Source organism: Dromiciops gliroides, chromosome 5 (assembly GCF_019393635.1).
Source record: "Dromiciops gliroides isolate mDroGli1 chromosome 5, mDroGli1.pri, whole genome shotgun sequence".
Taxonomy (NCBI): Eukaryota; Metazoa; Chordata; class Mammalia; order Microbiotheria; family Microbiotheriidae; genus Dromiciops; species Dromiciops gliroides.
In genome coordinates this window covers 226,025,083-226,050,273 of record NC_057865.1, presented here as the reverse complement: position 1 = coordinate 226,050,273, position 25,191 = coordinate 226,025,083, and the positions used below count along the sequence as shown (strand labels likewise).

Here is a 25,191-nt window from a genome sequence, read left to right as displayed (position 1 = left end):
CAGGGGTGGGGGGTGGGGTGGACAGGAAGTAAGGGGAAGAGTCGATCAAAGAGGGAAACTTTCTTAAGTTCTTTGCAGAAGCAAATTCTTAGATACCAAATCGGGTGCTTCCATCCCTGGAGTTTGGCCAGGGAGGGGAAGAGGGCAGTCAGGAAACAGGGAGGGTGAGGACCCTTATTCTTCCTGAGACTCGAGGGAGGGTCATGAGTGTGCACCCAGAGACCTTGGGCTTCCAATCGGGGATCCCCCCTTTTACACACATACACACCCTCTTTCTTCCTCTTCCTCCTCTGGCACACTTTCTCTTCTCTGTTGTCGTCAGAGATCCAGGGAGGGACCCGAGGCAAGCAGAGAAGCCGGAAACGGCAGGCAGAAGCAGCCGTGGCTTGCCCTGAAGAGGAAGACCTGGGAAGAGTTGGGGTTTTGTAATCAAGGGGGGATACCCTAACAGGGGAGGCCCCCCAACTCGCTGGACAGAGTCACAAACCCATGGGGCCAGGCAGTGTCCACTGAGAGAGGGAGAAGACACCAGAGGGGTTGCCAAAGGTGAGGGGGAGGGGAAGGATCTGAGGAGGGGAGGGTTGGGGACTAAGGGCTGAGATTTGCCCTCCCCCCCAACTTGGAAAAGGGGAGGTTAAATGGGGAGGCCGTCTCTCAAATTCCCTGCCCCTAGGGAATTCCCTGAGGGGAAGATATAGGAACTCTCGAGACTACTTGAATTGAGGGTGGTGAGATAGTATTTTTATTTTAGGAAGTTTTTTCCATCCTTCCTAGGTTTGTTCCTGGGCTGGGGTCCTGTGTCTCACTTCTCACCCCTAGAGGTAGTGCCTCTAGGTGTCACTGTGGGGGGAGGTAGGGGAAGAGGTTTCCTTCCCCTTCCAAAGAATGGGGAGGGGGTTTGGTCCCCCTGCCCAAAGACAGTCAATGCCAAGAGAAAGGGGGAGAGGCCCTGTCAAAGTCCCATCACCCCAAATCCTTAGCTCCCAGCCTCGGAGGTGTGGCCAGGATGGAGATCTGTGACTTAGAGGAAGGACTTCAGACCTCATGGTTGGAGGGGGGAGGAATTTCCCTAATTAATACAAATGCACTGCTTCCCCTTCCTATCTACTTCCCTTCCCCCCCCATCCCCATCCCCCCACCCCAACTGCTGAAGGGCCTGAGAGTTCTCAGAACTCAGTTTACCCATCTAAGCCCCACACAAACACCCTGACCCTGCCTTCCCCATTCCCAGATATGGATCCAAAGCAGATAGTGGTGCTAAGTTTCTCTTTGGACTTGATTCTGGGAAACCTAGAGATGGGGCCTAACTGGAGATAATTAACAAATTGAGGCACAGGATGATTAGTTTCCTTTCATGTATGGTAAAGAGAATAAATTCCCTCAGCTTTTGAGGGGAGACCCTTCCCTTCTGTTCAGGGATACTGGAAGGGTTGGGGAAGAGGGGGAGGTAGTGAATCCTCATTCATCTCTGGAACATCCTCTCTGACAGGCTCCAGTCCAGAGCTATAGGAATGTGCTAGGACCCAGGAGGTTGGACTTAAGGGAAAATCTTATTGGGGGAAGTGTTTAGCCTTTGAAAGGGAGGGAGTTAGGGGGATTTAACTCAGGGAAAGCTAAAGAAGGTTGGAGCCCCAGATGGAGAGACTCTTCCTAGGGATTCCTACTGCTATTCCATGGAAGGCTGAGCCAATGGAGGGGGGCTGAGATTTCAGGGGGAGGAATGGATTTGAGAAGCCTTAAGTAACAATCTTGTCTTCATCACTTGGGGGTTTCCATTCCCCTCCTCCTCCCACCCACCTGCGAGGTAGAAATCATGTCAGAAATATGAACTGAGAGGCCTGTGGGGAACTACTGACCTACACCCACTAATAATGCTTTCTCAGAAATTGGAGAATACAATTTCTCCCTCTCCTTTTTTGCTTTCCTGTTCTTCTTCTTCACCTCTATTCCCTGATTCTTGATCTCTTCTCCAGCCGTCTTCCTCTCTTTTAATTTCTCCTCCCTCCTTCCCCAACATTTTTCTCACATTCTCTTCTCCATTCTATGTCCTTGTGTCTTCTTTTTCATTCTTCCTTTATCTGTCCCTTTTTCTCCCTCTCTACTTCTCTTTCTTCCTTTATCTCTTTTTCTTCTCTATTTCCTTCTTCCATTCTTTCTTCTTTAATCTCTTTCTCTCCAATTCTCTTCTTTCTCCAATTCTCTCCTTTTTCTAATTCTCACCTAGATCTTATCCTCCTTTCCATCTTCCCATTCCCCCCTCCCAACTATCTCTTCTCTTCATTTCCCTTTTTCTATCCATAGTCCCCTGCTCCTACTGCCCCAAAATTGTAAAAAAACAAAACAAAAAAAACCCCAACCAACCAAAATTTTAATTGATTGATTTATTAAAGTGGTTTTTTTTTAAATCAGAAATTGTACCCAGCTCAATTGTGCTTAGATGTGTTTTGGGGACAATCAGGCAATCTAAGCTGTATTTTGGGGGATAACATCAGTGAAAGCTGACTGGAGGAGGAAGATAAATGGGTAAGGTCTAGGGGCTTATGCCTCTGACTTGGAGACTATAGAGGGAGGGCATGTAAACAAAGTAGAAACAGAGATCTTGGGCCTCAGAGTTCCTCCTCTAGTAATGGGTTTCATATTTCCATTTCCAGGCACACCTCCTAATTCTCAGACTATGTCTCTCTGGAGTCTGGTTGTCAAGATGCCCCCGGAAAAATTCCAGGGGCTATTTGTACAGTTTCCCCAACGACTTCGGCATCTCCTGGGGGATTGGCTAGAGAACCAACCCTGGTGAGTCTGGTATAAGCCTCTGATAGGTACCTCCATTATATCGTTGAAATTCTCATGCTCTCTCCCTAGGAATTTGGGAATAGATTCCCCAAATTTCTAAGGATGGGTTTACAAAAATCCAACTGGAATTGTATAAATTGGCGAGGGAGGAGGATTCTATGAAAAAGGAAAAAAAGGCTGCAGAGGGGAGGGTCAGCCCTGGCTGGGGGGTGGGAGGACTGCTGGGGATACAGAAGCAGGGGAATATACAGGATAAGGGGATGAATCAGAGAATTTGAGAGGGGGTGGGTTAAGATGCTCTCATTTGGTGGGAAGTCACGGGGTGGGGTGGTAGGGCACTCTGTTCAATACAGTGACCTCTCTCCCAGGGAATTCCTCGGTGGCTCTGATGCCTTCTCCTGCCGATTAGCCAGTGCCTTGCTCTCTGAAACTGTCCAGCAGCTGAAGGCTGCAGCAGGAGAACAAGGAGAAGGGAGAACCACCATGCAACACATCAATGGCATAGAGGTGGGCCTAATCTGGAATTGGGAAAGGGCTAGGGCAAGGGAGAGAGGGAACAAGAATTTATTAAAGTGCCTGCTCTGTGCCAGGCACTATGCCAGGTGCTCACAACAACTCTGGGAGGTAGTTCCTATTATCATCTCCATCTTACAGTTGAGGAAACTGAGGTATACAGAAATTAAGTGACTTGCCCAGGGTCACACAGATAAGTATCCAAGACTGAATTTGAACTCACATCTTTCCAACTCCAGGTCCAGTGCTCTCTCTATGACACCTAGCTGTCTACTGCGCCACTTAGCAAAGGGTAGGGACTAGAATAACGAAGTCTATACACTTGACATCTGAAGGATGGAATGCCAACTGCACGGATATTGCCTGCAAATGGCATTGGTCTTTTAGGGTCCGTTTCTCCAGGGTGCCTCAGGGGTGGGTTGTGTGTCTTTGGAGCAGAGTCAGGATGGAAGGTAGCTGACAAGACCAGCACCATCCAACCAACCCTTCCTTACTTCCCCTGCAGAGTTTATACCAGAGAGACCCACTGAAGCTGGTGGCCACTTTCCGACAGATTTTACAAGGAGAGAAGGTGGCTGTCCTAGAACAGGTATTACAATCCCACTCCCTCAGCCCCTGATTCAGTCTCCTGGGCTCAGGCGCTGGAAATGGGAGAGAGTGGAAGAAAATATCCTCGACAAATACCTCTAGGGGAAGAGACCCTGAGGCTTAGGGCCGGGATGGTTAAAAATGTGCCTGGGGTCAGAGCAAGTTCTAAGTTCAAATCAAAGGGGAGGGGAGGGGAAATAATGCTTCGAGAAGAGCATTAGAGGCTAGGGCCAGAGGAAGGTCTGAAAGACAATTTGGGGGCCCCATTGTTCCCTTTTCCCATGGAGGCTACAGCAAGAGCGTCCGACTGTAGTGTGAGGGATGGCAAGTCAGACATGGTGGGCGTGTGTATTTGTGTGCTTAGCCACACAACCCGAAAGTAAGGTCAAAGGGTGGGGAGAAAAGAAGAGGTGTGTCCTCTCCAGAGCACGGAAGGGGGGGCAGGAAAGGGGGCTAGGCAGTCACATGAGCGTGGAGAAAATGAGTGATGGGTGCGATGACCCACGGCCTCATCGAAGCCCTTTCCTTCTAGTTCCATCACCTGCCTATTTCTTTCCACTGGAAACAAGAAGAACTCAAGTTCAGTATGACACTTCGGAGGCTGCAGCACCATGTGGGAGAGATCAGGGCCCTCCGGGAGGCCCTGCAGCAGGGACGGGACTCAAGACAAGGTTATATATATATCCATGCGTCAAGGCCAGCCATGCTGCTTCCCTACCAGCTTCAGTCCCTGGGAGTCTGGAGGGTGCCGAGGGTGGGGATGGCATCTTATTTTTTTGCCCTCTCCTTCCCCAACTGACTCGGAATTCTTTATTCCCTACCTCGATCCCCTCAGCGTGCCTACAGAACCTGATGGAGAAACCGGCCAATGGAACAAGTTCAAATGAGGTAAATGAGGGTCTGGGGGGTGGAGTGAGCTCAAAGTGTGGCAGAAGGGGAGATGGGGGGAGGGGGGGGTGGATTTCAAGCAGGGCCTAGATGATCACTTGCTTGGGATATGGGATTTATGTTCAAACAGGGGTTGTGCTACATGACCTCTTTCCAGCTCTCAGCTTGACCGCCTCACAGTAAAGAAGACCTGAGATAGGTGTCGGAGCAGATCAAAGGACAGACTTTGGGGCTGGATGAGGGACGCAGGTGATGACTAGGGTGATAATGAAGCCAGCTTTTCTGACACCTCTCCTGCCTCTCCCTACGCTCTCTCTAGTCATTGCCAAGGCTACTGCAAGAGACGATTGGGGAGCTGGAGGGGGCCCAGGCCCTGGTGCTCAAGAAGATTCAGATTTGGAAGAGGCAGCAGCAGCTGGCAGGAAATGGGGCACCCTTTGATGAGAGCCTAGCGCCCCTTCAAGAGAGGTCAGAGCTGGCATCGGAAGGGCACTCGGATCACTAGGTGATAGGAGATATGGGCAGAATTGAGGGAGATTTGGGGGGAGAGTCAGGTGGAGTGAAGTGAAGGCTTTGGAAAAGGTTATGCTTGGATTTGCGAACAATGGTTAGAGGTTCTAGAAGAGACAGGGCAAGGGCAATGGGCAAGGAATGCCAGCCTAGCGAGTTTCCCTGGGCTCTCAATAGCAGCTCCCTGGGGACCCGTCCCTCTCGTCCAGAAAACCTTGTTCTCCTCAACCCGGAGACTACCATCCCAGGGCCTTCATCCCCCAACTCCCAGAACAACTCCTCTCACCCCAGAGCCTTGGATTGACCCGTTGCTGAATCTCCCCTCCCCTAGAGTCCCTGCTCTCTTTACCCCCGGGGCTTCTTCCCGCCCTGGTCCTAGAGTTCTTGTAAAGCATCCCCTCCCTCAGAGTTTCTACCTATGACTCCTCCTTCTCTCTACCCTTTGCCCAGGGTGGGAAGGAGAGAAAGCTAGCATCTGGGGAGTGAAGCTATGTAATAGAGATGGGGGAGGAAGGGGATGGAGTCGGTCAGTGGGTACCCAGGCCAGGATTGGAGCAGGGTGGTCAGAAGCCAGAGCTCCTTGACACCCCTGTCCCTGGCCCCAGGTGTGAGAATCTGGTGGAAATTTATTCCCAGCTGCAGCAGGAGGTGGGTGGGGCCACTGGGGAACTGGAGCCCAACGTCCAGGCTGCACTGAATGGTCAGTTGGATGAAGTCCTTCAGAAGCTGGTGACCAGGTATTTACTGCAGGCACCTCTCTGTCTTGGGCAGAGGGTCGCCCACTCTCCACCCCGCCCCCCACGGCCAGCTCAATCCATCGTGGAGGGCAGACACCAGGGAGGGAGAGGCACCTTGAGGAGGACCTGAACCCGGGACCAAAGCACGGAGGCTACTCCTGGGGAAGCAGCCGGGTGTGGGCCAGTCCTGCCCACTGACCTGGCTTAGTTGCCCCTTGGCCCTCTCCCCACAGCTCTTTCTTGGTAGAGAAGCAGCCTCCCCAGGTGCTAAAGACACAGACCAAGTTCCAGGCTGGAGTACGGTTCCTTCTGGGATTTCGGCTCCTGGGGACTCCAGCCAAGACACCCCTGGTCAGGGCAGACATGGTGACTGAGAAGCAGGCCCGGGAGCTGAATCATGTCCAGGGGGCAGGGGCTGGGGTGTAAGTGAAGGGATTGGGGGGGGGGCTTCTCAGGAGAGGGGGGCTCCTGTGTATGGTCTAGAAAGTCTGTAGAGGATTATGGAAGGATGGGGGGGGGGCTTTTACAACAAGGGGACTGGCTCTAGAAGAGGAGATGAGGGGTCTACCATAGTCACAAGGAGGAAGGACATCTCTACCCTGGAATTAAGGGCATGGGCCTCATTTAACTCTGCTGATTTTAGCCTGGGGAAACCTGGAGATGGGGATGCAGATTTGAGATAGGAAAATTGGGGGCAGCTAGGTGGCTAGGTGGCGCAGTGGATAGAGCACCTGCCCTGGAGTCAGGAGGACCTGAGTTCAAATCCGACCTCAGCCACTTAACACTTAGTAGCTGTGTGACCTTGGGCAAGTCACTTAACCCCAATTGCCTAAAAAGAAAGGAAGAAAGAAAGAAAGAAAGAAAGAAAGAAAGAAAGAAAGAAAAGAAATAGGAAAATTGGAAGTGGCTTGAGCCATCTGACCCTAGCCAGAAGCAGATCAAATATATTCTCACATGTATAATCACAAATACCTTTCCCCCTAAAACTCTACCCCTTCCCTCCCTAGGGAAAGCACGGGAGAAATCACCAACAATACAGTACCTCTGGAGAACAGCACCCCAGGGAACTGCTGCTCTGCCCTCTTTAAGAACTTGGTGAGGGGCCAGGTGGTGGGAGGTGAGAGGGAGGTGAGGGAGAAGAAGGTCTATCCAGAGGGGCATCCAGAGCTTCCCAGACTCCCTAGATAGGGGGTCGGAGGATGGACATGTTACCCCTTCCCTCTGAAGATCTAATTCCACTCTTGCCTTCTCTTCTCAACTGTCCCTCTCCTCTCTCAGTTACTGAAGAAGATCAAGCGCTGTGAACGGAAGGGCACAGAATCTGTCACAGAAGAGAAGTGTGCTGTCCTCTTTTCTACCAGTTTCACACTGGGACCCAACAATCTCACCTTTCACCTCCAGGTAACTGCTGGAACTTCCAACCCCGAGGTCCTCCACCTTGGAATTTCTAGCCCTCAGTCCCCTTCCACTGCTCCTAGGATTGGATTTCCCAGTATGCCTCACTGCCTGGCACTCTTGTCTCCCCTCTACCAAGATGCCTGTCTTCTTGGTGGCCTGATACCCCGACTTGATCAGAAATTTCAGCCCTGTCCCCCACTTCCTCTCCATCATGCCACTGATGTTCGGGGTACCTACCCTCCCTCTCCATCCTTCTGAGATCTAGTCATTATGGTCAGGTGATGATGAGTGGTCATCATCCCTTGTAGGGATTTCTCACCCACTTTTTTCCCACCTGGGTCACATTAAAGGGACCAAAAAGGGTCAAAGGTCTAGGAAATACTCCTCCCCCCCCCTCAAAAAAAAACCCAAAAAAACAAAACCACAACATATCAGGGAAGGAAGTAACTAACTGTTGGCCTAGTTATGACTTTCTTCACTAAGGAGGCTTTCTCCTTTATCTTACTTTTCTACCCAAGGCTCTGTCCCTTCCCTTGGTTGTCATTGTCCATGGGAACCAGGACAACAATGCCAAAGCCACTATTCTATGGGACAATGCTTTCTCAGAGATGGTGAGTGAGGGGGTCTTGGGTTTGTGGGAGGGGTTATAGGGGTGGGTCAGAAGGAAAGAACAGGAAGGGTCAAGAAAGAGTCAGAAACAGAGAGTGACTGAGGGAGATGGAGAGGGAGAGGAAGGGGGTGGGGAGAGAGACAGAGAGAGACAAGGGGGGAAAGGAGAGAGAGAGAGAGCTATGTGGAGGCTTGGGAGTCTTTTCTCTGGCTGACTTCCTTCTACCCTTCCCTCTTGGCCCCCTAAGGACCGAATACCATTCATGGTGGCTGAGAGGGTACCCTGGGAGAAGATGTGTGAAACTCTGAACCTCAAATTCATGGCAGAGGTGGGGACAAGCCAGGGCCTGCTCCCTGAACATTTCCTCTTTCTGGCCCAGAAGATTTTTAATGACAACAGCCTCAATATGGAAACCTTCCAGAACCGCAGTGTGTCATGGGCACAGTTCAACAAGGTCAGTCCCTTTCTCTCTTCTTAGATCCTTCTCCCAGGAACCGTGGGAAACACCAAAACTTCCAAACCAGCATCCCTTGTGGAAAAAGTAACCATCCTAAGGAAATCTAGTATCCTCATGCAATGGAAAGAATGCTGCGTGTAGGCAGAAGACCTGGGTTCAAATTCTGGTCCTGACATTTAGTACTTGTATGCTAGTCACTCATCACTTTCAGTTCCCACCTATAAATAAGGGAGATCAAAGGGATGACTTCTAAGATCCCTTTCCACTCTAAATATGAGATATTATAAAGTATTAATAATGTGAGAAAATAAGATTTATTTCATTTATATATGTATATATTTTAAAATATCAATAATGTAGACTTGAGGAATAAAAATATATTTACCCAATGCATACTAGAGTAGGGCCCTGAATTACTTGGTTCCTGAGCCCTTTTACTAATCAGCTTTGTCAATGACTTGGCATCCACTCCAATAGTGTGGCTGGAAATTACTCTAGGTTCCTTTTAAAAACTTTAAGAATAATTTTAGTGATGACTTTTTTGTTTTCCCATCATAATCCTTTCCGGGTATATACTGTCTCTCCCTTTCCTAATGATCTCTTCCTCATAACAAAGAAGAACAGTTCATTAAAACCAATACAGTGATGGAGTCTGACCATGTAGACAACATTCCATAACCATAGTCCTCCAGCTTTGTACCAAAAGGAGGAAGATACAGTTCCTCATCTTTTCTCTAGGTTGGAGATTTGACCCTGGCTTCTTAAGGCTGTGTTGAAAGAGCCTAGGTTCTGGGGGCAGCTAGGTGGTATAGTGGATAAAGCACCGGTCCTGGATTCAGGAGGCCCTGAGTTCAAATCCGACTTCAGATACTTGACACTTAGTAGATGTGTAACGCTGGGCAAGTCACTTAACCCTCATTGCCCTGGGGAAAAAGAGTCTAGGTTCAGACAGGCTCTCCATGGCTGGAAAGACTTGGTGCTTAAGGTCTAACAGCTGACTGATGGGCTACTGTCTAGGGGCCAGTCTAGCTAAGTGTGAAAAAACAATACCACGAGGAGGTTACCTACTGCAGTTCTAGGTACATGATGATGCACAGAGTATGTTAAGGTGTAGAAGGATTGTCATTTGCTTCGGTGAAGGGAGTGCCTGCTCCAGTGGAAGCATAGATCCTTGAAATGTTGGTGATGAGGACAAGAAGACGAACAATCTGCTCCTTGGATTGCAGATGATAGTGGGAGTATGGGTTTAAAGGTGAAGGGATCTTAGAGGTCCTCTAGTCCAGTGATATCAAACCCAAACAGAAATGTAGTCACATAAGGACCCCATATTGCCTTTAGAAAATCACATATAAACATTACCTATGTTTTATTTATTTTGTGAAATATTTCCCAATTCCATTTTAATCTAGTTTGGGAGTATTAGGGGCCACACGCAGCTGGTGTTTGAAATGTCTGAAACCTTTTGTCTAGTCTAATCCCCTCATTTCAAAGAGGAGGAAACTGAAACCCAGGAAGGTTAAATAACTTGTTTAAAAGCATATAGCAAGGGGCAGCTAGGTGGCGCAGTGGATAGAGCACCAGCCCTGGATTCAGGAGGACCTGAGTTCAAATCCAGCCTCAGACACTTAACACGTACTAGCTGTGTGACCATGGGCAAGTCACTTAACCCCAACTGCCTCACCCCCCCCCAAAAAAAAAAAGAAGAAGAAGAAGAAGAACCCACAAGCCCTCCTCAGTCCCTACTGGCCAAGACTCTGGAAGTCATTATTCCTTTGGGCTCTGCTACAACAAGACCCATATGAAGGCATCCTATCCAGTGGGTTGATACTCTTTAAAGAAGGATATGATGGAGCACCTAGAGTAGGACTGGAAATGGGGCAGAAAGAAGATGAAAAGTATAGAAAAAAGGTCAGATGAGGAAAATTAAAAGGAATTGGGGTTGTCCGGCCTGAAGAATAGAAAAGTCAGGGCTAAGCTGGTGTATATTAAGGGTGTGTATGGAGGGTCAACTGATCCATTGTTCATAGAATAATAAGATTGAGGGCTATGGGACTTTAGCCCATTTAGTCCCTGCCCCTTCATTTTACAGATGAAGAAACCAAGGTCCAGAGTAGAATAGTCTCTCACCAGACAGGGGTCATATGGGTACTGGAGTCCCAGAGTAAGCAGAGGAATGATGATTTCTTGATACCATTCCCAGAGTTCTCTCCACTATACTATTATTTTCCTTAAGGGCAAGGAACATGTTTATCTTCTTCTTTGGGGGGGAGGGGGGGTCGAAGGGCAATGAGGTTTAAGTGACTTGCCCAGGGTCACATAGCTAGTGTCGTGCCTGAGATTGGATTTGAACTCAGGTCCTCCTGAATCCAGGGCCAGTGCTTTATTCACTGTGCCACCTAGCTGCCCCCAAACGTATTTATCTTTATTTCTATCCCCAGCACTTAACATGATGCCCGGTACATAACAAATGTACCACAAGCATAAAATGCTTGTTGACTGACTGAAAATGAAATGGATTTCAACTAAAGCAAGGAAACGTTTAAGTTATTCTTTTAGTTGTTGTTCAGTTGTGAATCAAAATGGTTAAAACCTCTGGTCTAGTCTAATCCCCTTATTTTGTTTTATTTTAATTTAATTTGATTTGATTTTTTTGGCCGGGCAATGAGGGTTAAGTGACTTGGCCAAGGTCACATAGCTAGTAAGTGTCAAGTGTCTGAGGCTGGATTTGAACTCAGGTCCTTCTGAATCCAGGGCCTGTGCTTCATCCACTGTGCCACCTAACTGCCCCCCCAAATCCCCTCATTTTAAAGATGAGGAAACTGAGGCCCAGGAGGGCCTCTTGGTGACTCCATTTGGGTTTTTCTTTCTTTTGGACAAAGATACTGGAGTGGTTTGCCATTTCCTTCTCCAGTTCATTTTACAGATGAGGAAACTGAGGCAAACAGGGTTAAGTGACTTGCCCAAGGTCACACAGCTAATAAATGACTGAGGCTGGATTTGAACTCAGGTTTTCCTGACTCCAAACCCAGTACTCTCTCCACTGTGCCACCTAGATGCCCAACTCTATGATGTATGTCCAGCCTATTTTTTTTTTACATGATTGCCTAAATCAGGGCTTCTTAAACTTCTTCCATTCATGATCCCTTTTCATCTGAGAAATTTTTATGCGACCCTGGGTATATAGACATATAAAATAGGTATACATAACCTTTTACTGGTGCCAAATTTTTCACGACCCCACATTCAGTTCTGTGACCTCGTGTGGGACCCACACTTTAAGAAGCTAGGGTGTAAATGCACTTGCACATGCTTTGCTTTCTGCCTTCTGACTGAGCTCAGACTGGGCCCAAATTCTATGCCTTTGTTCTAGCTCCCTCCCTATCCATGCCCCCTCATTCCCCCTCATTTTCCCTAGGAGATCCTCCTTGGCCGTGGTTTCACCTTCTGGCAGTGGTTTGATGGCGTCCTGGACCTCACCAAGCGCTGCCTCCGCAGCTATTGGTCAGACAGGTGCGTTGCTTCTGGTTGACGGGATTCAGGAATCCCTCTCTTCTGGTGTCCTTCTTCCTTCTCCCCACGGTTACCCAGTGTCCTCCCAGCTTCTGATCCTTCTTCATATCCTGGTCCCCAGGCTAATTATTGGCTTCATCAGCAAACAGTATGTCAACAACCTACTCCACGGTGAACCAGACGGCACTTTTCTCCTTCGATTCAGTGACTCAGAGATTGGGGGCATCACCATTGCACACATCATCCGGGGCCAAGATGGTAAAATCATCTCAGATTCCCTGCCTGTGTACACACAATTCTTTCCTGGGCAGAGGCTTTCCGAATAAAGAAAAACCCCTGTGATTCCTTTTTGCTCATCCTGTTTCATGGGTTTCTCCAACCTTCAGAAGTGCCTCATCTCCTACTGCAGTCAGACCCTCTCCTCCCCTCTTCTACTCTGCTCTCTGTAAAGATGAAAAATATTGACTCCCTCCAACCAAGTACCCTCACTTTCTCCAGGGCATTACCACTAAGTCCAGGGCTTTGTTCCCCAAAGCCCTCTTTCCTCCCAAGGTTATCCTAAAAAGAGCAAGAATACAGGAGCCTCTCTCTCTCCCTCTCCTATTCATGCCTGTGCCAAGGGGCCTAATTGCCACTCTTTGTGTGTACTCTAACAATAGACACTCAAAAGCGCCAGGGATTCAGAACACCTGGGTCACCCTCCTCGACTGCACGATTTGAGTTAGGCACCTTTAATGGGAGTAAGAAGAGTGAAGAAGGTCTGAATTGAGGAGACTTGGGGGGTCTTCTCATCCTAGGTACGCCACAAATTGAGAACATCCAACCATTCTCTGCCAAGGATCTGTCTATTAGATCTCTAGGGGATCGGATTCGTGACCTAGCTCAGCTTAAGAACCTCTACCCAAAGAAACCCAAAGATGAGGCCTTCCGGAGCCACTACAAGCGTAAGCTGGAATCCTCTCCCCTTCTTTCCCACCCCCTCCCCTACACTCACAGCTCTTATCTATTCAGACTTCCTAGTCCTTCCTTCCTACTACTATTCTATAGTATCTATACTATTGTGTGAATGTGTGTATATATATATATATATATGTACATACACACACATACAAATATACATATTATATCTAGAAAGTAGGAAGGAATAGGAATCTGCGTATATGTATTATAGCTCCTGGTCTTCTATACTTCTTATTTCTTGCTACATTTCCCCCCAATCCTCCGTCTTTCAACTCCCTACCTCTAGTTTCCTACCTACCCTTTTGTTATTTCCCCATCTTGATCCCTCACCTCAATCTCCTCTCATCTCCTTACTTTTAGTCACCCACTCTGCCATCACCCTGTCTATCCTCTATTCCTATCCTCCTTCACCTTGTTTCTCCATTCCTCTATCTCTCTGGCCTCCATGTTCCTAGCCTCCTCATCCTTCTCTGTATTTTTCTCTCATCTCCCAATTCTCTTGTATCCTTACTGTCTTAGACCCATCTCATCCAGTCATCTTTTTTTTCCCTAATTCTCCCATCTCTTCTCTTCATTCCTTCCACTCTAGCGGAACAGATGGGCAAGGATGGTAGGGGTTACGTCCCAGCTACTATCAAGATGACTGTTGAGCGGTGAGTAGGGTGACAAAGGGAACAGAGACTAGGTCTGTGGGGCCCACACATTTTTGCATGAAGTTAAATCTCTGAGCAATGGACTGTGGGGTCCACTGGTCAGATACATATTTGTCTTCCTATCCTCATTCAGGGACCAGCCACTACCTACTCTGGAAAGCCAACGGACTGCCATGGTGCCCACCTCCACCTATGACCTTCAACCCAGTCCTGAGTCCTTTCCCATGCAGTTCGTATCAGAGAGGGCGTAAGGATTTCTTTGGATCTTAGGGGTAGTAATAATAGTCCATAACTAACATTGACATAGTGCTTTAAGATTTAGAAAACATTTTCTCACAAGTACCTTATGAGATAGAGACTGAATTATTATCACCATTTTACAGATAAGGGGCCCAGAGGCCCAGAGCGCATCAAGTGATCTGTCCATAGTCACAGAATTAGTTAGGGTTGCAGTTGGTGACTGGACACAGATTTCCTGACTCCAAGTCCAACTGTCTTTCTATCACACCATTGCCTCATAGAATATCAAGCAATTGGCTCATGGGAATGGTGTATTGGTAGGAAGAGCTTAGGGAACTAGTAATGACTACTAGGGGTTTGTTAAGGGGAGGAAGTGTGTGTGTGTGTGTGTGTGTGTGTGTGTGTGTGTGTGTGTGTGATATCTAAATGGGTTCCTCAGCTTTCCTTTCAATGCAATGGGTGCAATAGGACCTTGGAGGGGTGATAATTGGGTCATTGAGATGGACTGTGCTCAAATGACCTTTCTGTCCCTCAGTCCCAGGGCCCCAGTATTTCCAGCACCCTCTGTGCAGCCTCAATTTCATGTACAGCCATTGGAGGAGCCCTATAAAATGCTGCCCACCTTTCAAGAGTAAGTCTAACCCATCTAAGGGAAGTTGGATGCTATCCAGCATTTCTTTCCTTTTTTTTTTTTTTTTAGTGAGGCAAATGGGGTTAAGTGACTTGCCCAGGGTCACACAGCTAGTAAGTGTTAAGTGTCTGAGGCCGGATTTGAACTCAGGTACTCCAGACTCCAGGACTGGTGCCCCATCCACTGCGCCACCTAGCTGCCCCTGGATGCTATCCAAAATGGGTGAGAGGGAGATTTGGTCACAACTGCCCCTCCACTTGATGGGGGATGGAAGATGTCTGAATTTTTTTATCATCAGGAACCACTATTGCTAGGCATGATGGGGCACACTACTGGGGACACTGGCACTGGTGGATTGCTTGAGAGTTATGAGCTGCAGTAGGTGAAACTAATCAGGTGTCCTCACTAAGTCTGGAACCAGTATGGTTGGCATTGGGTTGTTGGTGGGTGGGTGGAGGGGAGGACACCAGGCTGCTTAAGGATGGGAGGATGGGTAAACCAGCCCAGGTCAGAAAAACAGAGCAGGTTAAATCTCTAGTGCTCATCATTAGTGGGGTTGGTCCCCACATTTCTAGCCTGGGGAGAGATGGGGAAATCCAGTCTCAAAAAAAAAAAAAAGACCTACTATTGGAATAGGGCAGTGGAGGCAAGACTTAGAAAACTTTTCTGGTATTCTTTCCTCAGGTCCCAGGCTTTGTCCTCTGGCCTCTTGGAGCACTTATTGCTCATATTACTGATTACATAAGGCTCTTTTATTGTTATTTCACTTTTCTCCAGTATTAGTCTTCTCTCCCTTATTAGGCTGAAAGCTCCCTTTAGGAGGGAACTGGATCTTATCTTTTGAAAGTCCCACAGTGCCTATACTTAGCATAGTCGTGTGCACTTAGTAGGTACTCAATGAATATCTAGTGATCAAGGCTTCTGGGAGGTTAGAATTGTGAAAATCATAGCAGGGTGGAGCTGAAAAAGGCCACGAGAAATTATCCAGGCCATTTGCAGCTCCCTATTCATAGGATTGAGAATTATAGGGCTTTAGAAGCCCACCCCCGAGGCCCAGAGAGGCTAGGTAACTTGGTTAATGTCACAGAGTGGTAGAATTGGGCCAAAAACAAGTCCAGTGCTTTTTTTTTTTTTTTTGCTGGGCAATGAGGGTTAAGTGACTTGCCCAGGGTCACACGGCTATTAAGTGTCAAGTGTCTGAGGCTGGATTTGAACTCAGGTCCTCCTGAATCCAGGGACGGTACTTTATCCACTGCACCACCTAGCTTCCCCCAGTGCTTCTTCTACTACATATTTTCCTTCCCAGTCTCTCCTTTCCCTAATGATGTTCTTTTCTCCTCCTCTACTACCCTTACTTCTGCTTGCAGATCATCCCTACATTCCCCGATGGCTCCGAGAATGAATCAACTGAACCTGCCTTTTGACCAACCACATCCCCAGTGAGTAAGAGTAAGAGGGTGGTCATGGGGACTAATTTCCTCTCTCCAACTCTCTACCAATTGTTCACTACTGACACTACTACTAGTGACCCTGGGCAAGTCGCTTAATCTCTCTAAGCCTCAGTCTCCTGATCTGTAAAATAAGAGAGCTGGACTGGAAAACCTCTTAAGGTCCCTTTTGGCTCTAACTCTGTGATCATGGGATCTTCAGGAGCAGATTCCCCTCCTTTTGTCTTGAGCAGTTACATCTTGTCCCCAAACCCAGATCCTTACTTGCTCTCTCCTGTGCCACTAAAGGGTTCTGATGCCACCCACGGATCCAGCAATCCACAACCCCAACTCCATGGTCTGCTCAGATGTGAGCATGAGTGAGGAGGAAGGGCTAGGGCAGCATGTGTTTCCTTTAGAAAACTGGTGAGTATTGGGAATGGGGAAGAAGGGCAAGTGATGAGGGCACTGTAGGGAGGGGGCAGGCACTGGATGAAGGGTAGAAGCTGGAAGAATGGGGTGAGGGAGAAGGGCTACATCTAAGACATGAGGGGCTAAACTTTTCCCTTAATACAACTGCATCTCCCCATTGCTCTCCCATAAGGACTGAAGATCTCCCTGCCTTGCTGCCCCCGACTGATCAGGACCTGACCAAGCTTCTCCTGGAGGGGCAACTGGAAGCAGGGCCAGGGCCCCTGCCAATCCAGCCTCTTATGTCCACCTCTCACTACGGGCAGCCTGCTCTGGCACCTTCTTCTCATCTAGACCTAAGAACCAATCCCAGCTGGGGACCCTAGCTGGAATGGGGGGTCTGGGAGATCCTTCTCTTCTTAGCCTTCAAGAGACCTCCCCAGGCTCCCCCCAAAGCTTTGGAGAAGGGAACCTCTCTGGTCTGGAATCCTGTCCATGATTTCTGCCCCCCCTCCACCCCCACCACGCTCACTAGGACAGTCATAACAAGGGGCCCCCTGCCCTTCTGCTGATACACCCACCGTCCCTCAGCGTAACAAGACTTGGTGAGGAGAATCTGCTGTGGGCACTGCAGAGTTTCTCCTACTCCCCCATGCCACCTCTCCTGAATGGGAAGGGAAGGTTGGTCTGCAAATGAGAAGTCCAAACATGTTAGTGCATGTCACTTTAGGCAGGAGGCACAAGCATTCCTCATGGAAATGTGCAGCAGGTGGGGGTGGGGGAAGGGCACACTTCCCTCCTACTGCATTTGTGGACGAAGGATCCACATGCAGAAACACAAGAGACACGATCACACATTTGCACTGTAGTCTGGGGCTGAAGTGAGGAGCTAGGAGGAACCAGCTCAAGGTAGTCTGGTGATTGGGGCTTGAAGAGTGCTGGGGGTGGGGGGTGGAGAGAAGAGGAGGAGGGGTCTGTACAGCTGGTTTCTGGTATGGGTTTCACCCAGATTTGAAAAATAAATAAAAAAAACACCTTGTAGACAGAGGCTTTGTGTCTGCACAAGTCAAAATGTGTGGATGACTTTTCGTGTATGATGGTACAAAGGCAGGTCTGTTTTTGCATGTGTAACTTTTTTTCACAAATGCACAACTATAAATGTATCTTTCTGTTTTTGCATATGTGTGTGTATGTTGTGTGTGGCTTTTGCCAGCTCAGCAAACTCCAGGCCTCAGAGGTCCCTGGTGGGTGAGAGAATAGCATTTTTTTTCTCCTTGTGATAGCATTTCAGTCTGAAAGAAACACTTTTCAGAATATTGGACCAGGGCACCTTCACTAAAGGGTTTTGGACTTAAAATCAGAAAGAACTGAATTTGAATCCCACCTTGGAAAACCCATTATCCACATGATCCTGGGCAACTTACTTAATCTCATACCCTCATTTTCCTTATCCACAAAATGGGGACAATTGCACCTTCCTCCCTCCCAGGGCTGCCCCCAGCAGGTTTTTAGGATTGTCTGCCCAATTCATGTTAAAGCACTCCACCTGCAGCCCAGATAGGAAGCAAAGGCCCCCCTCGAGTTTTCCCCTCTAATACCAAACCCTGTCCCAGATTCTTCCCAAAACAAGCCACCCCCACCCTCTGGCTCATAAATCCTAAGCCATAAAATAAATTTTATTCCAAAATAACAAAATAAATAATCTACTGTACACGGTGTGAAAGGACAGATGTAACTGCTCAGACAGACGCTGTAGTTCAGTCCCGGGGCAGGGGACATCCTGAATCCAACCCAGTCCCTCCAGAGGGAGCGAGGGAAGGGCTGGTTTTTACAGGGGTGCCCACTCCACCCCCAGTTGAGTGAGGGAGAGCAGGGATGACTGATGATCTTTTTTTTTTTTGAGGGGATGGAAGTAAACTGCAGCGTTTGTTAAATTAAAGAAACAAACGAGAAGCACAAACAATGGGGAGGAGGGAGGTAAGTTGGAAGGAAGGCCGGGGTCCTCAGGGCTCCCCAACTTGCACTGAGAAAGCAGTTTTCATTCTCAGATTCCGGCCCCTCCAAGAGTGACTCCGACGTTTCCCCTAACATCCAAACTGTTTACCTGGTGATACAGGGGTTCTAAACTAGAATGTGTATGAGAGAAGGAGGGAGGAGGAACCCCAGCATATCCAGGAGAGGTCTTTGAGAGGCAGAGTTCCCACAGAAGCCAAGAGTCGGCCCTCGCTCTGGCTGCCTTATTGCTTGATGCCCCATTTGTCCAAGGCCCATGGAGCGGGGGAGGCAGATGGGAGGGTCTGTGTAGGGTGAGAGGGGTCTGTGAGTCCAGGGGCTGTGGGAGGCAGAGGTCCAGGGGGGTCCAGTCCTTGTCAGACATCCCTCACTGCCGGCTGCCCTCAGCCTCCACCTTCACACTGGCCCTTCTGCCCTCAACCAGGGCTGGATGGGGCCCGGGGGCAGGACACCGTTCCAACAAGCCCTCTTCGAACTCTGCAGGGAGACAGGACAGGTTAGGAAGGGGCACAGTGTGGTGTGAAGCCCAGCTCCAAAACAGAATCCCCCAAGAAGAAAAAAGCACAAAGGAAGGGCTCAGCCCCCTCCTGAGCCATCCCCAGCCCCAGACTGTGCATGGCTCCCCAGCTCTCCATCTCTCTCTGGCTCTGGGTCTCCTGCCGCTGTATTGCTGGAATTTCTGGTTCTAGCAGGAGCTGCGGGGGCGAGTTGGCTCTGACCTCTCCTCCTCCTCCCCCCCCCTTCTCCTGTTCCCCTCCCCTTTCTTCCCTGGGCCTCTCAGACTCACCCCACTCCAATCCCCCCCTCCCGAGTTTCTGGGAATCCTGGGAGGGGGGGTTGAGAAAGGCGGCCAAAGAAACACAGGAAGCCACCTCCCAACTCCTCCCCCAGGCCTAAGCCCCCCCAGTCTCCACCCCCACTTCCCACCCACACACCATTTAAAAATACTGAGCTAGGGTTGGTGGTTTCGCCTACTGCGTCACTCCCGGCCTAGCAGCTGCCCCCACCCTCTTCCCCCCTCCCCAACACTGCACCTCCCTGCTTGGCTTTTCCACACCCATCCCTGCCCCCATCCCCCCTAAAACACAACTCTGTTACCCCATCTCCAAAACATCTCTTACTATGTCCCCCTGTCGTTACAGCCTCTCCTCCCTAAGATGTTTTTCTGCCTACCCTTCTGAGTTCCCCATTCCCCAACTTGGAGAGCAGTTAGGCATCAAAATGTAGGCTTCCACACTCCCCAGGTAGAAACTTCACACTTCTACAGGTCCCTGAATGTATAATCTGTCCTCCCCAGGGGCCCCTGTTTTGCTCCCATCTTCCTATAACGTGCCTCCAATTTTAGTCTTCTTACTCTCTCAGTAGAATGTCTGCTCTCCCCAAAGCACGAGGCCTAAGGAACAGGACCAGCTGTCTCACCTGCCAGGGGTGGCTTCGCAGGCAGACAAGGGCTGAGCCTGCCCACACGGTCGTGGGAGACAAGGCGGGCAAGCCGCAGCCCCTCGTCCATCAGTGTCTGCTGCAGGATGTGGCGGCTCCACAACCCATGGGCGGGCAGTGCCAGGGGCAGGTCAGCAGGGGGAGGCGTCAGCCTTGGGCACCCCACAGCTGTGGGCATGGGGCACTGGTCAGACATATGACGATGGCAACATGGAATATAGACTCCCCGAGATCCACTCAGCCTGCCCCAGGGTCTCCTCTAGTCCCTTCTCTACTGGACAAGGGTTAAACAGGGACTATGTCCATGATATTCCTGCTGTCTGTCTCTAGAGATCTATCCACTGACTGATCCGTGAGCATTTTGGAAGTACCCACAGTATGCCAGCCATTCTAGGTTCTTTCTCTGCTGATCAACTCCTTGTTGGGCAAGGGTCAAACCACTCAATACACAAGGACTCTGCTGCCACCCCCTTAGCAAGGAAGGGGCAGCCAGCTCTGTAGCTCCACAAAGAACCCCTGAGGGCCCCACCCCTTCAGAGGGCCATTCGCTGCTGCTGCCACCTCCGTGCTACTTACCTTGTAAGTGTCCATCTAGGCTCTCCCCAGACAGGCTGGCACTGTCCTCCTCCAAGCTGGGGCGGTATAGCGGGCCATAGGACTCAGGCCCTGGAGGTGGCTGGAGGATCTCAGAGTGACTCTGCTCCCCGACCTGCGGGTGGCACAAAGGGAAGAATGAATGATAGGGGACAGGGGGGATGCCAACACAGTCCCATGGCATCGTTGGAATAAAGGTTTAGGGTCCACCTCAATGCCAACCCCACACTTCCCAGAGAAACCCACCTCCTGTTTCAGTTTCTTCAGTGGTGGCCCCCCCATCTCTTCTGTGTGCAACCTGCAGGTGAAGAGAGTTGGGGTAAGACGGGCAGGCCCCAGCTCAGGCACCACTGTAAACCAGGACACCACTGTTTCAGGGTGGGTGAAGGGGGAAGTGGCCTTTCTCTCATTCCACCTAGGGGCAGGGGGAGACCTGAGGGGAGGGAAGATTCCAGTGTTTTGTGCTCAGGGGCTGGCTTTGGTTTGGAGGTTAGGGTTCCTCTGGCCAGCATCCCTCACCCTAATTCTGGAGTAAGAACAGGGGATACATCTCCCTGGGAATGTTCAGTGAATGAAGGTTTGGGGGGAAAGGGGTCTTACCTGGACCCTTGAGAGAGGGAGAGGTAGGTACTCTCCCGGGCTACTTGACGAGACAGGGAAAAGAGCTCTACTCTCCGAAGCAGGAGTGTGTTGTCCCTCATGCAGAACTGGGCAGCTGCTTCATTGATGGTCAACTGCAAGGATGGGGGGGGGGAGGGAGAAGAGGAGTCAGGAACAGAGGTGGTTCTGAGGGAACCCTAACCCACAGCACTCCCATCACTATGCCCAGAAATGAGACCTCCAGCTCCAATCCAACTATGTGATTTGTTTTCTTTCATCTCTTTTCCCAACTCTTTGAATGGGATCCAAACTGTAGCCCAGTGGTAGGAGAAGGGGAGATTGAGGGGCAAAGGACAGGCTTGGGGGTCAATATGTTGCTTCCTGCCCCTCCCCCAAAATTATGGGGGTCTATGTGGCACTTGGGGTGTGCTTGGCAACAAACAGATGGATTCTCTCTTCTTCTTTTTTTTTTTTTTTTTTGCAGGGCAGTGGGGGTTAAGTGACTTGCCCAGGGTCACACAGCTAGTAAGTGTCAAGTGTCTGAGGCCGGATTTGAACTCAGGTACTCCTGAATCCACTGAGCTACCTAGCCGCCCCCTGGATTCTCTTTTGAACCAAACTTTCCCCTTCTTGTGGAGAAAGCCAGGTGTAGGAGCCAAGAAATCTAAAGGAATCTGAGGAACCAGTAGGAATTGGAGGAGGCCTGGGGTTTCCAGACACTATGATAGAGGCAAGGGGAGGTGGGAGGGAAAGTCAGTAAACTCTGAGGGGGAGCCTGAGGTCCTTACCTCATGTAGGCTGAGCTGTTTGCCTTCCCTGCGCTTGGAGTCAAAGCGTCCATAGATAATGCTGTACTTTCTGATTTCTTCCTCTTTGTGACTGTCATTGTCATCCATTTCAAAGATGTGCCCTACACTTCGGGCCAGCTTCTTGTTCAGCTTGAGGAGGGACGTCACCTCCCCAGCATCTCCCCGGGGGAAGCTCCGGATGAGACGCTCCACACTCTCGATCACCATTCTAACCATCTCTGGTTCTAGTCTATCTGAACCACCTCCCACCCCCCCTGACCCGGGCCCTTCGGAGACCCCACCCCCAGCAGGTGGGGAGAAAGGAGGCGAGCTGGCCTCTTCCTCTCCACCAGCACCAACGTCCGATTCAGGGGTGCTCCCGCCTGCCCAGACTCGAGGATCTCCACCTCCCTGGCCCCCAGGCAAGGGAGAGAGTTTCTCTCCCAGTTCCAGGGGACTCTTGGGGCTGAAGCTTCGAGCACTGCCCGCCTTGTCTCCTGGGCTTCCGTGTCCATTGCTCATGCTTCCTTTTCGACCACCTGCCGTCTCAGAGATCTTAAAGAGAGGGATGCTGGAAACAGGCACAGCTGGCACAGGCTGGCTGAAGAGGCCTGGGTTGGTGGCCCATTCCCTTAATGCCTTCTGCAAACGTCGAACATGGAGAGGTTTGGTGGCCATGCCCACCAATGCCATGATCTCCAAGAATTCTTCTTCTCCTGCCTCACACAGCTGCTGAACATCGTCCCCCCCCTGCTGGATGAAGGTCTCATAGTAGGACAAGAGGTTGGCACGCTGCAGGACCCGGTATAGCTGCAGCTCCCCCAGTGTCCGGGGCAGTGCCATGGTGGGAGCACTGGACCTAGGAAGGGGCACACAGGAGAAGAGAGGTCAGGAAAGCTCCCTCAATTTGTCACCAACCCCTGAACCCATTTTCTCCTCCTCCTGAATGGCAAGTTCCTATATCCCTTGTGAGGTTTATTCACCTGCTTAAGCTAAGGACATCTGGGAGAGTGGGAGCTACCCAGAAAGAAGAGACGCCAATATCATGGTAAACGCATCAATTAACAAGCATTTATTAAGTTCCTACTGTGTGCCAGGCACAACTGTGTATCTGTCACAACAAATATCTAGGGCTGGTGCCCAACCTCAACAGGACCAAACCCCTCCTTCCCCCCAGGTTCTCATCCTCTGTTTTCACTCATCTTTGCTTTTCCCTCATCCTGGCATTAGAAAGCCATGGTAGTTAATGCCAGTTAAGTGAAGCCAGCATATACCTAGAGCATAGCCAAGCACTCCTCCTTCTCCAACATACTCCACAAGCCTCTTCTACTGAGTAGCCAGTAATATCAGAACTCCACTCCTGGCCCCATAGGACATCTTTCTGCTCCCCAGGGCATGACACAAAGCACCCCTGATCTCCTACTGTATTCTACAGTGGCCTTCAAGAAGAGCTCAGGGAAAACAGGGCCTCCCCCAGACCCAGTTCTCTGAAAGCTGAGCTGAAAGGGGTGTGGCTCATCCCCTACCCACCCAAGCAACACCTCCCTTCCCCCACCAGCAACTTCCTAGGCCTTGACCTTCGACAGAAGTGCTCCTCTTCTGAGTGCCCCCTCCCCATCTTTGTAGTGACCTCCTTCCACCCCCTCTGTAGCCCCCAAGGCCTCCCAGTGCCCTGGAGCCAAGGGAGAGGAGGGCAGGGGTGTATTCATTGTTCCCTTCAGGAGCTGTTCTGCCCACGCAGACTTCCACAGTGGCTGAGTGTGTGGGTGCAAACGCCCCTGGGGCCCCCACCTCCTACCTCCCACCTCTTCCCTATTCCCATCCACCTCTGCAGAAGGGGAGGGGGGTAGTGAATGACGGAGGGGTTAGAACAGAGGCCCCTTGCACTCAAGCTGTGTACAAAAGAACCAGAAATTAAGGGAAATTAATGCATCCCCTTTCTGCCCTAAGAGATGGCCCTATGTTCCCTTCTCTCAGAGGTCTGCTTCTAGCAACTGAAAAGCCTGTTTTTTCTTTCTCGTGCCGATCCTAAAGCTAAACCAGTCGGGGGCATGGAGGCCAACCCTAAACGATGGGGCTTGCCCTAGGGATGGAGCTTCCTGGTTCCAGATAGCTCCAACCCTGCCAAGCTGTGCCTGGGGCAGGGAATGAGGGACTAGGCAATATTCTTCTTCTACTCAGCACTACCGGAACCCCGGGCCTCCTTTTCTTTGGACTCGCAACCCCCACCCTTTTCTCCTCACCTTCACCCCACACTCCCGACTCTGTTTTCTTTCTGGTTCCCCATACCGGGTCCCCTTACAGAATAATTTCACTGCCTGCGTGCCCAGCCCAGCCCAGCCCAGCCCAGCCCAGCCCAGCCCACTTCTCCCCACTCACTTGGCTCGGGGCTGCGGGGTCCGGCGGGCGCTGTCCCCTCCGCCCGGCGGCTGCTCAGCTGTAGGGGAGGGCGCCCTGTGCATGGACGGTAGGAGACCCTCCGGGGGACCCTTCGCGGTTTCCAGTACTCCCTGCTCTGTTCCAGGAGCTCGATGCCCAAGACCTGGTGCCCAGTGCTCCGTGGAGTGTCAGCCGCTGGCCGGGCTCCGTCCCTGCCTCCACGTCTCCTCTTTCTGAGGCTGTGTCTCGGTGCTTCTGCCCCCCTCCCCGGCTGCGCTTGCCGCCTCCTCCCCCGCAGGACGCACGGGGGAGCGGGCCCGGCGCTGCGCTGGTTGCCGGGCGGGCTGGGGGCGTGGGCAAAGCTGGAGGCGGTGGGCGGGCGCCGGGACCTCAGCCCGGGAGAGAGAACGAGAGACTGGCCGAGCCAGGAGGAAGTTACAGGGGGGTGGGGAATAGGAGTAGGCGGTGGAACGGCAGAGGCGGGGGCGGATGCGGGGGCGGATGCGGGGGCGGAGTAGAGGCGGGGACCTGGGGTTGGGGCGCCGAGTAGGGGACTAGGTGACCCAGGCTAGGCTGGAGAGGGCGGGCTAGGACCTTAAGGGCGGGGCGAGGATCTTTCTCTGCTGCCCACTCCGGATGCAAAACCCGCCTTCTCTCCGCCCTCGCTCCCACGTGAGTGCCCAGGCAGGCATCCATCCCTGCCCCCCAACTCCAGCTTCCCAGACCCTGCCAACCTGGGAATGGAGTCCCACTACCACGCACAGGTACGCACAGAGACAGCTACAAAAACACAACCACACACGCGCGCACACACACACACACACACACACACACACACACACACGCACACGCAGAATCACACCAGCTCCCCACAATCCAGGCCCCTTAGTTCCTGGGCCTTGTAGTCTTAGTGAGATAATGGGAAGAAGAATGGAGGGTTCCACTCAGTGTGTATGTGAGACAGTATTTCTGGGTCCTCTGCAACAGTATCTTTGTCCAGCGGAGATCTCATCTGGTCACCCTACTTCCTACTTCCCCTACCTTTGCAGTGGAA

The 25,191-nt window shown here is 50.7% G+C and overlaps 2 protein-coding genes across 5 annotated transcripts; one reads left to right on the top strand and one right to left on the bottom strand.

The window, feature by feature from the left end:
- The first annotated feature begins 338 nt into the window (after window positions 1-338).
- Window positions 339-17,467, top strand: STAT6 (signal transducer and activator of transcription 6). 3 transcript variants are annotated; one of them, XM_043966920.1, is made up of 22 exons: window positions 339-546; window positions 2,652-2,790; window positions 3,159-3,297; window positions 3,809-3,892; window positions 4,424-4,562; window positions 4,727-4,779; window positions 5,099-5,247; window positions 5,895-6,026; window positions 6,260-6,448; window positions 7,034-7,121; window positions 7,305-7,427; window positions 7,943-8,035; window positions 8,282-8,488; window positions 11,907-12,001; window positions 12,123-12,259; window positions 12,799-12,945; window positions 13,551-13,614; window positions 13,748-13,843; window positions 14,390-14,485; window positions 15,853-15,924; window positions 16,222-16,338; window positions 16,517-17,467. In XM_043966920.1, exons 2-22 carry the CDS (start codon window positions 2,675-2,677, stop codon window positions 16,707-16,709), a joined length of 2,529 nt encoding a protein of 842 aa, XP_043822855.1. In that variant the 5' UTR covers window positions 339-546; window positions 2,652-2,674; the 3' UTR covers window positions 16,710-17,467. The 3 variants fall into 3 exon arrangements, with proteins under 3 accessions (XP_043822855.1, XP_043822854.1, XP_043822856.1); XM_043966919.1 differs by having other exon boundaries at window positions 13,748-13,861; XM_043966921.1 differs by lacking the exons at window positions 15,853-15,924; window positions 16,222-16,338; window positions 16,517-17,467 and having other exon boundaries at window positions 13,748-13,886.
- Window positions 17,468-17,983: 516 nt separating this feature from the next.
- On the bottom strand, window positions 17,984-24,597 carry NAB2 (NGFI-A binding protein 2). Of its 2 annotated transcripts, XM_043965001.1 has the most exons (7): window positions 24,138-24,581; window positions 21,759-22,617; window positions 20,971-21,104; window positions 20,617-20,668; window positions 20,353-20,485; window positions 19,756-19,944; window positions 17,984-18,813 (listed from the first exon to the last, which is right to left on the bottom strand). In XM_043965001.1, the coding sequence occupies exons 1-7, from the start codon at window positions 24,218-24,220 to the stop codon at window positions 18,704-18,706; spliced, it is 1,560 nt and encodes a 519-aa protein (XP_043820936.1). In that variant the 5' UTR covers window positions 24,221-24,581; the 3' UTR covers window positions 17,984-18,703. The 2 variants fall into 2 exon arrangements, with proteins under 2 accessions (XP_043820936.1, XP_043820938.1); XM_043965003.1 differs by lacking the exon at window positions 19,756-19,944 and having other exon boundaries at window positions 24,138-24,597.
- Window positions 24,598-25,191: the final 594 nt, after the last annotated feature.